Source organism: Drosophila serrata, unplaced genomic scaffold (genome assembly GCF_035046125.1).
Source record: "Drosophila serrata isolate PLE 108 unplaced genomic scaffold, ASM3504612v1 contig_249, whole genome shotgun sequence".
Taxonomy (NCBI): Eukaryota; Metazoa; Arthropoda; class Insecta; order Diptera; family Drosophilidae; genus Drosophila; species Drosophila serrata.
Window position 1 is genome coordinate 1,895,228 of NW_028257147.1, and position 13,533 is coordinate 1,908,760.

General features: G+C 38.5%; 1 protein-coding gene and 2 non-coding genes across 4 annotated transcripts in view; 2 read left to right on the plus strand and 1 right to left on the minus strand.

Annotated features, from left to right (window-relative positions):
• The window catches only part of tkv (serine/threonine receptor kinase thickveins), a 61,533-nt gene that overhangs the window by 30,232 nt on the left and 17,768 nt on the right, over nucleotides 1–13,533 (plus strand). The window contains exon 2 of one of the 2 annotated variants that reach the window (XM_020956788.2): nucleotides 5,591–5,737. In XM_020956788.2, the coding sequence (XP_020812447.2) occupies nucleotides 5,591–5,737 (147 nt within the window). Of the gene's footprint in view, nucleotides 1–5,590; nucleotides 5,738–11,035; nucleotides 12,088–13,533 lie in introns of those variants that run through there. The other variant, XM_086832545.1, reaches the window with a different exon arrangement.
• Nucleotides 6,109–6,180, plus strand: TRNAD-GUC (transfer RNA aspartic acid (anticodon GUC)). The gene has a single exon. It is a non-coding gene; the product is annotated as a tRNA-Asp (tRNA).
• Nucleotides 6,477–6,548, minus strand: TRNAD-GUC (transfer RNA aspartic acid (anticodon GUC)). Its single transcript has one exon. It is a non-coding gene; the product is annotated as a tRNA-Asp (tRNA).

The following is a 13,533-nucleotide window of genomic DNA, read 5'->3' on the forward strand; positions in this document are numbered from 1 at the left end:
TAGACTTTGTCCCTCATCTGTACCATCATTTAATTCCTAAGAGGTAGCTAGATATTTCTTTAAAAAAAAAATAATACAAATATGCGGAGAATCCATCAACTAATCACTTGAAAGCTTCATTAGTAAATCATCCTAGAAACTTGAAAGGAATCAAGTTATTTTAGAAAACAAAAGTCGGGCACTTGGACTCGAAGTAATGACTATTTCAGTTTGATTCTTTCCTTTCTTTTTTTTTTTGTGGGGATTCCTGTAGCTGCAGACAAATTGATGTGATTTCAGCAATTTGTGGCTATTCTTCCCAGTTCGAGATCATTATACTGCATTTATGCCCAAATTGAAGTGAAGATCTTCACTCTCGGCCAACACCTGGGGGCCACGACAGTGCTATTATACGATGAGTTTTCATTTCCCATTTTTGGTTTGAATCGCATCGGTTCTGGTCTGGTCTGGTCTGGTCTCCTCTAAACTGAACTGATCTGGGGCCCTAAGAAAATTAAAGCTGCATTGTGTGATGCGTTTGAGGGGCAAAACCAAAGCGAAGCGATATGATTAAGCAGAAAATGATGCACTTGAGAAATAGAGGGGATCTTGAATTAGTATATGAATTTAGTGATTAGAAGGAATGGGTGTTATAACGAATGCTGACAAACAGATAATTATTTGTTGCAGAAATTTAGTAGAATCATAATTATTCAAAAATAACATTTAGTTGGGAAAGAATAAAAGACAAAATATATTTTCTAAAAAGTATAAGTATTCAAGTTGTCAGTGTTATGACTCTTATTTCAGTAGGTTTCATGACACTGTTCTTTGTGACATTAAAACGCTGGAAAGTATTTGAATGATTTATTAGTTATTCTATTATGTTTGTTGAATACATTTTAGTTTAAGGAATTGCTGGTGAGATTGCAGAAAACTTAGGCTTTTATATTGCTTGAATGATTAATATCTTTCAAATTTGTTAAACATTTATTCTTTAGTGACCTATTTTTTGCTATTAAAAGTATTGTACAAATTTTAATTTTTAAACAAATTTATACAGGTGATAACTACTATTTAAGAATAATTCCAGAATAGTCAAACATATATTTTTCAGTGCCTTAAAAGATGAGGCCCAGCTGCAATCAGCGGGCCAACTTGTTGTAAACAAATTGAAGTGGCACTCCAAGATTCCCCTGGCTGCTCCTCCTCTTCAGCTGGCCATTACCCACCGACTGCCATTCGGGTTCAACTCAACCCTTGCCCTTAGCCACACCTCTCACCCGTATCCCCGCATCCATGGAGTCACCACTGAATCGGGGATCGGGAATCAGGATGGGGATGGGGACGACGTGCCTTCATTAGGCTATGCAGGGCGCGTAGGCAGAATGTGTAAACATGAAGCGATTTTCCATTCCGAATGCGTCTCGTGTGCTATGCGTAATTTTAATTGATTTCATTTACGCATTTTTGACTAATGTTCACACGCAGCTAGCTGGGGCTAGAAAGCGGGTCTCCCGGGGGGTGCAGCTCATTTAGCATGGACTCGACGCGTTGATGGACAGAATCCAACTCCAAATGGCTGCACCAGGGGAGTTTATTTTTGGATCCTGTCCCAAAACTAGCATCTATGCATCCGCCTTCTGCTCCTAAAAAAATATAGAAAATCTGTAACATAAATTTCACTTTGATCTTTATTTTTGAGTGTGGCCCACCACCACTGCAACTTTGCTAAATTCCGTTGGGAGCGAAAAAGAAAAATATTTAAAATTTTAATTGCCAGTAGAGAGTGGCGAACGTTGACCCAGTTTCGAAAGTCTTTTGCTTGGATTGACCAGAGTCCCCCAAGTGGGACGGGGGATTTTTCTTTTGGGGGAAAATGTGATTCTTATGGGAGAGTGCATTTATTTTTGTTCGAAATTAGTGGTGCTTGAAGACGTGACTCGGGGGACAGCAAAGAATGTATACATAATTATTATTTTCCCAAATCATCACCTATTTAAAGCTTTTCGTACAATCATCCATACTTTGCTAATTGCCAAACTGTGCAATCGAAACTCTTATATATCGCAACGACTTTTGATTACGCCATTAGAGATAGCTTTTTTGGGTTTTTCTTTCCAGTTCTGCCATCAATCTCAGGCAAAACTGTCATCCCTCGCAACCATAAGCGATTTGGCAAAAATCGTGTGACTGAAAGTAAACCTCCTCCTACAAGTTGCCTGGGCCATCAATCAATCAGTCACCTAATATGAATATGAAAATATGAACCCGAACTCAAACTCGAACCCACACACAATTATTGCGGCGGGTTTATCTTTCGTGCATTCGCCTGCTGCCATTCATTATTCATTGTCTGACTGTGTGTGTTTTTCCTCTCGCCAGCCAAGTTTTCTTATCTCTGTGGCAACACAATGTTGGCCATGTTTTCCTTATGCAGCTACTGCCACAAAAACTGCACTCGAAATGGAACGGGAGCCACATTGCTATCCATTTTTGTAGCAAAAATATAGTACTTGAAATGTTTTTAGAAAAAACAAAAACAGAAACAGCTAAGTTCAGTGAGCGACCGAACCCCTGGAAAGCCCAGTTATCCAAAACCACACCCATCTGGAGAGAGCTCTAGTGACCATATAATAAGCGCTGGTATCACACTTAGCGATCATAAAGCCTAGAAAATTTGTAAGGAACTTAATAAGGCAGTTTCTGTAGCCTCAATTTGAAATATATTATTTTTATATTTATTACAGTAGCTATACTGCCTTTAAATAAGTGTTTTATGATTGATTTTGTTTGATCCACATAAATCGAGACTCCAATATAACCCAGATTGAAGATACCTTTGTGAAAATAAGCTATTTATTTAGACCACGAATAAACTTTACTCATAACAATAAGTAAATTTGGTATAAGCATTTATTTATGTAAACTATAAAGCATATATAAAAAAATTACATAAAAAAATTTATAAGTTTTTTTTTATAAATATCCATTTAACCAACTTATAACTTCCCTATATAATGGCCTACACATTTTCCACCTCCCTTTTTAAAGTCCAGTGTCATATAGACTTAACTAATTCTCATATTCACTGGCAGTCAGTCAATTCACTTGCCATGCAGTCGGCATTTGCTTTTATTTCTACGTAATTGCGAATCTTTTGAAGCGATGCGAACGACACTCTGCGAACTATATCGTCATACAATATCGTCGAAGTCGCGTATGCATATTGATTGATTGCTAGGCAATTTGCACGTGCTCCAATTTGTGGCCGGCCGGGCTTTGCTTATTGTCGCCGTGTTCTCTCCATACGAAATCAGTTTCTGCCCCCAGCCAGCACCTTGGCCCTTGGCGTACCACCCCCTCACATTCATGGTTCTTACTGCACCCACATGGATTTGTCACGTTTTCCACCTTTTGTTTTTTGCTTTTGGGTTCTTGGAAATGTGTCAAACGCCAGAGCCGCGAGTTTTCCATCCAGCAATTTGCAATTGTTGATAGATGGCTTATGTAACTGCCAAAGAGTGTAAAAGGTAAAACATTAAAGTAGCAAAAAAGTAATACAAAAAAGAAAAAGTATCTGAGAAGCTAAAGAAACCGAAGTTTGCATGTCCTAACATTTTGCAATTGGAACAGGGAAGAGGGAACGAATTGAAATTAATCATCATTTTTAATGCTGCAGTTTTAAATAATTAGGATTTTAATTACGAATTGGCTTTCTTGGCAATTTATGCCCTTAAGACGATCTAAAATATTAACATTTTATAAATCGATATGTATCACTTATTAATGAACAACTCCAAGTTTAAAATATCATTGCTCAGCCAAAAATTCATTAATTTAGATTCGGAAAGCTGTTTAATGATAATTATTTATAGGTTAATATATCTGCATACTTAATTTCAAATGTAAAAATTTGTTTGTCAATTTTTATAATTTTAACTTAAAAAATGAGTGATTTTCAACGGGATATGGCTAGATCGACTTGGCTGTCGATGCTGATCACGAATATATATGTATATATATGCGGTCGGAAATGACTTCTTCACTGAATGAAATTAAAATACCCTCTGCAAGGGTATAAATATTTATATAACCCGCGAATAGGGGAATTACCGTAGTTCGGTCTGCAAATTAGGAGTGGACAAGTGCAAGGCACTCAATCAATTAGCGATAGTTAAGCCACAGACTTGGGCCATGTTTTGGGTTGTTATCAATGGTTTTGGCTAAGACAAGGAGTTGCAGTTGATTATATATGAAATCTGGGTACAACATATAACTACTCACCTGAACCGTCATATGATATATATTTGTGTTTAATGTATTACCTTCCCACTGAATATTGTTAAAACCCTTAGCCTAAATAATTAAATTTCTTGGAAGAGTGTACGTTATAATTTACAATTCAATTCATGTCCGGCTGCAGTTTGAGCTCCATTAATTTACGACTTTTCTCCATGGTTGTAATTTAGATAATCCGATAGTCTGTCGGACTCATTCACTGTTTTTTCTAGTATATTCAGGCTGTCTGCCTGCCTGTGCTCCATCAATGGCAGTTTTTTATCGTATCGGTCGGCTTTTGACAGATTTTCACGACTTTCCTCGGCCCGCCCAACACGCTCTGGATTTTAATTGCTCGGCGGACTGGCACACACATATATATAAATATATATCTTTCTCCTCCCAAATGAGACGCATCATAAATAATAACTAATGTTTTGATAAGCACGCCAACAGGCGTACCAATTTTTTTGTTTATCAAATTACGGATGAAGTTTGTTCATTAATTTTGCCAAATTTATCTGACGTTCGTTGGGGTTCCCCCTTGCGAAGCTTCAAACCCCTTCCGCTGAGACAGCGTCTGTTTGGCTTCCGCTGGTAACTGCCTCTATGAAAGTTGCCCAGTGGGAGCTCAAGCGTCATTCGGTGGGGCTTTCGCACCTCCTTGGTGAAGTGGTTTGGGGCACCTCATCGCATCGCGTGGGTTTTGTTTGAGTCGTCAGCGGAGTCAGCGTCATCATCCTCCAGGTCCCCAGGTCTGCCACGTCTGTTGCGTGCAGACGACAGAACTAGACGTAATCTCGGCAGCCTGTCAAACAGTATCTTAAAGATGCATCCGGGGGGAGAATTGAGGGGACTACCGCCAACTGGCAACTGGTTCTGATCGCATCTCTGAGTCTGGTCTAGTCTTCGCTTGGGAAGGCACTAAATAAATTGCGGCCTTTTGACCAAGTTTATGACACACGTTTAGCTGTCTACTTGGCCCACGCTCATCCGCTCTTCGCAGTGAGCAGGAAGAGAGTTGGGAGCTGTCCATTTCCCTTCTTTTCTCGGTTTCCCATCGCCCATCTTCTCCAATGTCTCTCCGCATTTCTATTTTCAATTAAGATCTCGTATTTCAGGCGCCCGACAAACTCGCAATTGTTGTTGTTAAATTATTAATTGACATTTGCCTGGCGCCACAGAAGAGCCAAAGCAAACTCAAGTGCTCCCTGAGTCTTCGTCTCCCTGCTCTGCCCCCTATGTGTTTTTTTTTTTTGTTTACAAATTTGTTACACAGTTTTTCAATTTACTTATATATCGAATTGCCGTATTGCCTTTTGCTTTGTAGGTGAATTCAGTGCGAATGTTCCGCCAGACGTTGAAGCTATGGCAGCCGCTGCTCTAAGCGGCATGGAAATGGGATCTGGGCCAGGATCAGAGGGATACGAAAACGCCGACTACAACGATGAAAAACCGAAAAAGGCCATGGAAAGTGGTAAGTCTGGGGATAAATTACATTTGAAATGGGGAGTAATATAATTTATAAATTCAAATATAATCAGAGAAAATCACACAACATTTAAAGAGCCTTAAACCAATTTATTTGTAAACATTATTTAATTGCAATAATTTCTTTACCAAAGAGATTTCTTAAAGAGCTTAAAGTCGAACTTTACATCAATATTCCCCATATTATTTACTGAACCCCCTAAGAATAATAAAATGTCAAGGTAAACCATGTATGTATTTTTATACAATTTTATAAATTCTAGGGATTGTTAAGACCCAAAAACTTCTTCATATCAGATTTTCTCTAGAATCTATTCTCCATAAGACTTGTTTGCTATTTGTCTATCGGTTTTCAAATCCTCGATAGTATAGTGGTTAGTATCCCCGCCTGTCACGCGGGAGACCGGGGTTCAATTCCCCGTCGGGGAGAGGTGTGAAAGCATTTTTTCTATTTAATATAAATAATTAAATAGTTATTTTGTGTTATTTATTTTTTTATTTATTTTATTTAATTCATATTTTAAATAAAAAAGAAAAGACATCAAAACAAAAGAATAACAGAAAATAGTACGTTCTTAACTACCAACTATCTATTTGGAGTGTTGCTCTGGTAATTCATATAACATTGTAAAATTTTTTATTAAATTATCCCAACTTCCATTGAGTAAAACTAAAAATATTAATAAATAACGTAAAAAAAAGGAAAAAAAAATGTTTTCACATCTCTCCCCGACGGGGAATTGAACCCCGGTCTCCCGCGTGACAGGCGGGGATACTAACCACTATACTATCGAGGATGTTGAACGTGGCTGGCCAAACGCGAAACGAAAGCGGGTCGTATGTTCTTGGCTTAGGTTCTCTGTCGGTTCTCTGAGTGTTGTTCGCATTTAGTTATGACTATATCTATATTTAGATCCGATAGCAGTGGAGTCACCCTCTCGCAAGGTGTTAATGGGGAGAATGGTTGATGCGTTTACAAATTATGTTTGACGCGGTTGAACTCGCTGCGTGGCAACTCCTCTCCGTGTATATGTGCCCCCAGCTCGAACTCAATGGGAAGGGTGTGTGTGTGGGTAGATTTATGCCCAGTGCTGCGTGTAATTATAATTTATCGTTGTGGAAATTCCATAAAACTTTAACACCTCACCTTGGGGTCCGTGATGAAGTGCAGCCGAGAAGAGGAAAACAAAAAAAAAAAAGAGCCACGAAACGAGCCTGAGATGGAATAAAAAAAAAAATGAGCTGCATCAAAGTTAATTGCACTTCACTTTCAGAAGGGTTGAGAATACAAACGAAAAAAAACCTGTAGGTTGATCCGCTTTTCGGCTTTTCCACTCCGCTGTTTGTGTGTGTGTCTGTGCCTGTATCTATCAGATTTTAATTCATTGCAAAAGTGTGCAAGAATGGAACAAATTCCAAGCATTTTTCCACATGTTGCTGACAACATGAAATGTCTTTGGTTTATTTTTACACACACCCAACATCGCACACACAATAAAGTGTCGCCCACGTTGACACAAATTTTTTTTTTGGTACAATACGAAAATTTCCATGCTGCATTGGCCTGGTATATATTGTGTATCCGTGAGATAAAATGGACTGGACTGAGAGAAGGAGAGCTACCGTCCAACAACAAAGCCCAGGGACAGAGAAGAATCCGAGTTGTCCTCGGGGACCTGGACCATTGCATGACTTTGATTTAGGGCCCAGCCACACTCCAAGTGACATCTCGGACCCTTTTGCTGAGACCTTCGTCTTTTGTGTGATTTCTGGCCATGGTCTCTTTGGTGATTTCTGGTGATTTCTTCGTTGATTGAAAGCGGGAGCCTGTTGCGCACATCTGTTGGCCATGTTGTGTTGCAGTGACCCGAGGGTTTCCTCTTTCTCTCTCTCTCTATATGTGCTCTTGTGTATCTAATGCCGGTTCTTACATTAATTCTAAAGATAAAGATACCGATTCGGATTCAGATTCGTTACAGATACAAATACAGATACATTCGGCCCGCCACACTGTCTGGCCCTGTCGGCCGCTTGTCTTTATATATTTTTTTGTGTGTGTTTATTGTACGGATCGAGAAGTGTTCCGCCGTCCCCCGCTCTGTTTTTCACACGAAATACTCGAAAATTTAAAATGGATTTTTGGATTTTGGATTTTCTATTGTATACAGCCAGCACAAAAAGATACAGAGGAAGAACAACAGAAATGTGTACATGCCTCGTTTATGGCTGGAATCAACCTTTTAGCCCCGCAACGCTCTCCTCAGCCAAAGACGAAAGCAAACAAATTTGAAAGCACAGTGCAGTGCTAATGGAACGAACAAATCCAAGTCTCGGCCAAAGGCTTTTTAGCACAGGTGCTAATTGGGCAATGCAGCAAATCCTCGCGTCCAACTCGCGCGAATTAGCACGGAGATCGTACAAAAATTTCGCGCTAGAGATACTTTCAGAATTCTGCCTCTAATCAAATGCGATCCACAACAGTCATGGCATCTGCACATTCTACTTTAGTTTGAATTTTTTTTGTGTTTCTGAACCGTGGAAGAGCAGTAAACAAAGTGTAATAAACATATTTCTTTTATTGCACTTAATTTATAAAAGTTATATTGCCCTTAGTTAAATTTTTTGTGTAGCAATGGGGGTACTCATTATAATCCTAATCAAATTCAAAGACGCTTGAGAGTGCTATGTTTTATAAAATTTTTATTGAAATATATTTAAAATTAGAGTACATCTTTAAATTGTTGTTTTACATTTTTGTTAAACAAAACTGGTGAATCATGAATTCTAGCTTTGTTTCCTTAGATTCTTGGAACAATATTTATTAGTAAAAGGGGTTTTCCAAGTCTTAGCTCATAGGGTGATTAGCAATGAATATACTTATAATATATACATTCAGCAAGTTTCTAAATATTTATAATGCTTCTAGAATAATGTATAAATAATTTAAATACTGATAATGCTCTCTTGAACCCCTTTTAATTCATATACAAAATTAAATCTAAAATGTTGGCTTTTATCCATTAAACTCAATTGATGTTATCCCCAGAAGCAACTAGATTTTGTGGCTCCTCTTAAAAGAGGAGTTCACCATCAGTTGCCCTCAGGCCGAAGTCCCTTTACCATTCACCATTCCCCTCCTCCGACTCCGTTTCTCTTCAGTTTTTTTTTGTTTCTTCTCCAATTCTCTGACTCTGGTGCAGCGTCTGGCTGTGCGCCGCATGACTCCTACACTTGAGAAATCACACCTCGCAGCAGCCACATCTACAATCCGGGCATTTAGGGAATAGGGAGTAGGGAGTGAGCGTGCAGGGAGCTGGATGTGGATGTGGAGAGCTGGGGGCATCATCCAGAGATTTGACTAGACAAAACCAGAGCAGACCCCGAGAACCAGATCGAAATGAATTATGACCGCGGGCGTGATAATAAACGAAAGATCAGCACTGCGATTGGAGTGGAAGTGCACCGAAAGAAAAGAATAACTATACTATAAAGTAATTCTTTGAAATATAACAATAACTATACTATGTACTTTATATATAAAGTATATTCTTTAAAATATAAAAAAGAACGACATTAAACACTTTGTATTGAATTTACAAAAAGTCAAAGTTAAATATTATCTCCCGTCATAAAACATAAAATATATGTGGCCTTAGGTCGATGTTAAAGTTCAGAAGCATTAATTCTCGCGGATGTTATCGCGGGTCATAAACAAAATATGTGCAAGTTGTGTGCGGATCACAGAGGTCGTCACGGTCGCTTCAAATGCGTTTTTAATGTCGCCGCATCTTCGGTTGGTAGAACAGATCTTAGATCTAAGTTCTGGGAGTACCTGAGGATGAAGGAGAAGTGCTAAGCGATTCTGACAGGTAGGAGAATGGAAACCGGAGACTAGACCATAATTAGCAGTGACTACTGTGTGGCTAATGAGTCCCGAACAGGCAAACCGCAGCGATTCCAAGTGATATTTATACCTACAAAAACAATAAAGGTGCTAAAAAGTGAGACTTATTAATTACAAAATGAGAAAAAGTTAGTATAAATAAATAATGATAAATTAGTAATATGAAATATATATATTTTTCAACAAAGATACAGATACCATACAGTTCTTATTAAGAAAACTTGACCTTCTTTGCCTTGAATTATAACCATTTAACTTAAAGGCAAGAAGCAACTACCGGTGATATCCCATGGATGCAGATACTGCAAAGTATCTTTAGGATACCAAGGAGGCGTGCTATTAAGTTGGCCATGGTGTCGCTGCTAATCACACGTTGCCTCGCTAACAAATTCGACCCGAACTTATTATTATTATTGCATGTTGCGTTGCATGCCCCCGTATGCAAAAGGGCCCCTGCAATTATGCACCCGATGATTCCCTTGCCGATTCCCGTATCTAGATATGTCAGTTATAATAAGCACCAAGCGAAATACGAGCACCACCAGCGGCAGCACCAGCAACATCAACAACAACAAGAACAAGTTAAAGATACAAAAACAACAAACACAACGATGCTAACCAAAGATCAAGATACACACGGACTTACAGATACACACGCACACTCAGAGGGGCCTAGGTGAGGCATTTAAAAAAAACTTGAATTTCAAGTGAGCAAACAAGAACCCAAAAGAGAGCCAGAGATAGAGAGTGAGAAAAAGAGACAGAGAGAATGAGAGAGAGAGAGAAATTTCAGTGAGAGCTGAGAGCCCAAAAAGTATCTTTTATCATTGGCGCGTTTTTAAACGCACAGAATTGCTTTGGCTAGCGTTTTTAAACGCCTGCATATTAAAGTCGCACGTAAAACGCGTACACCGCGATAATTAAAATTATACTATAAGAAAATAAAAACGACAGAACGAATAGAAAAAAAGTGATAACTTCTGATTTTTAACAATTTTGTATCTACTCTAAAAATGTGGCAATTTTTATAATTATGGAAGAATTTTGGTTTGATTCTAAAGTAAGAAAAAGGTCTAATAAAGCTTGAATTTTTATCAATAAATAATTAATATAAAATTATACATTATTAATGATATTAATTAACTAAAATATATAGTATTTTAAATACAAAAGAATTGTAAAAATCCTCAAAATATGCGTAAACATAATAGGGATTCCAATTCAATGGTTAAAATATCTCAACAGCATCGAACCCATATTAACCCATTTTGTTGAGTGTACTCGCTTGGCTCTTTGATTGTTTTTCCTTAGTTGCGAGAGAGAGAGGGAAAGAGAGAGCAGAGAGCGAGAGCTATATAATTTTCGGGTCCGTAGCTCACTGCTGTCGGCCTGTTGCACATTCCTCGATACGCCGTTCGCGAGTCGTGACGTATCCCGGATTCGTAAACGTTTTACGAGTATATATTCTCGCCTCGAAGTATCGCTGCCGCCAATATAAATCGCCAAGAAATATATATATATGTATATTCTCGAGTTGAGTTATTTAAATATATACCTGTGTGCTTTGATAGTTAACTAAAAACGTGTTCACGCTGGAGATTCTGAATTGAATAATTCTCCGTACACCACAAAAGTTTCCCCCCAAAACAAATTGCGTTCGCTCTCTCTCTCTCGATATATATTTGTGGTTATTTTGTGCCAGTGCTAATAATCAAAATAGTGTAAACAACGAAAGGGAATAATAATTAAAAAACACACTTAAACGCAGGATATGCAATGAACAGGGATTGACTTTCGCCTGATTTGTATTGCCACCTTTCGTATATAATTATAATCAACGTGATCACGCGCTCACACCAGCCAAGAAGCAAGCGGAGGAGTTACGGAGTTGGTTGCCAGGATCAAGTTTTTTTTTGGCGAAACCCATAATTTCGCTGCTTCTTCTTCAACATCTTCTCTCCATCGCGGGCTCCATGGTGTCGCCGGCTTGACCGATGCCACAGTCGCTATAAACAAACTCCAACTCCAGCTCCACGATTGGAGACCGAAGAAGCCAGAGAGAAGAGCCAACGAATCCAGTTCTCCTGGGTGCTTTTGTTTTGCTTTTGCTGGCTGGGTGCCTGCCTCGCGTTTATTGTTTTGCTGCAAGGCGAGAAGAGAGTGGAGAGAAGAGACTGAAGGCCTGAAGATCTAAAGACCTGAAAGACTGCAGACTGAAGAGAGGGTAGAACTGGCCCCAAACACCCGGGATCCCGATTCCCGATACCAAACCAAGAAAACTGAACACTGAACACTGAACACTGAACTGAAGGAACGATCAAGAGGCAACAAAAAACAACAACTAAGTTGCATCGTATAAAATCATCTGCTGTTGTTGCCGCTGTTGTAGCCATCAGACATGGCGCCGAAATCCAGAAAGAAGAAGGCTCATGGTAAATATTAATATAACATTTCTTTTGCCTTTATATTGTGCTCTCATGCACCTTGAAAAACGACGGGGAAAAACAATTGTAATTCATGGGTTTGTTGGGTACTAGGAAGTCTTATATGCTTAAAATCTTCCAATAAAATAAATTTAAAGAAAGTTTTTATTGTGTTCTGGGACGTACAAATTCGCCAATGTATAAAATGTTTAAATAAAATAAGTTTAAATGAACTCTGAACTGTTTTTTAGTCACTAGTCCCTCGCTTATGGTAAAAATCTTAAAATAAAATAAGTTTACAGTTACTTTAAATCAACTTAAAATTTCATTAAGACCTTAAGGTCCCTTACCAAGTACAAAAACCATAATAACATCGGTTTGATAATGTCAACTCAATTTTTAAATATTTATTATCACATCATTTTAGTATGACAGAGATAAGGTTTATTTTTTATAGATAAAAATGCCGAACTGATAGTGAATTTACGTGTCATTTGGTATCTGTTCAAAGATTATTTATATAGATATTATACGGTCATATAATAATAACAAAGAATACTTTATGGAACTGAACTTTGAATTGTATTAAGCCTCGTAGACCTTATTTTGTGCAGTTTTCTCTACTTAAAATAAGCTTATTTTAATGTCAGTTATAAGAAGCTATCAAAAAGGAATACAAAAAGGTATTTTAACTCACATAAAAAAGGTTTTTAGCAACCTTTTGATCCTCCGATCTTAGTTGCTGTAAATAAATGCCTATAAAATGATATTGCTTTCTCTAACTTGCCATTTATTTTTATTAAATTATATTACCCATTAAAGGGTACGGATTCTTCGTTCCAAGTTTGAGATTCTCTGACAGATTTTCCACGAAGCTTTCACTGCTTTGCTCAGACCAGACTCGTTTCTTATCGGAAAGCGCATCAGAGACCTGGCATTGACATTATCATCGGCACATGATCATGGTCTCATAAGTATGCAGAGCTCATATTACAAATCTCTGGTCATATCCTGTTGACTTTGCCTGGCCTGGCCTGGCCTGGCTCCTTCCCTTCCTTCCACCGATTTCAATTGAAATCCGTTTGCCTTGCGTTTGTTTCTAATTGCGTTTCGTTGTTTCGCTCTCTATGCCAAGTGTGTCTGGTGTCGGGTCTCCGAGAGAGACTGGGACAGGGACAGGGACCATCCTGACCATCCCAAGGAGATCCCATCAGCTTAAAATATGCGACGTCGTTGCCGCTGGAGTTGTGCATGTTTTCCTTAATTTTTTATGACCCTGAGCAGGTAGAATACAGCAAAGCAAAAAGATTGAAAAAAACAACCACAATCGGGCAGGGGCACCCCTTGTAGTATCCACTGGATACCCCGAAAACCAGAACCAGAAAGGGAAGGAAAAAAAGATCAGCTGTCAATTTTATGGGTGCCCCACTCTCTCTGGGAATGATGGGGTGTTGT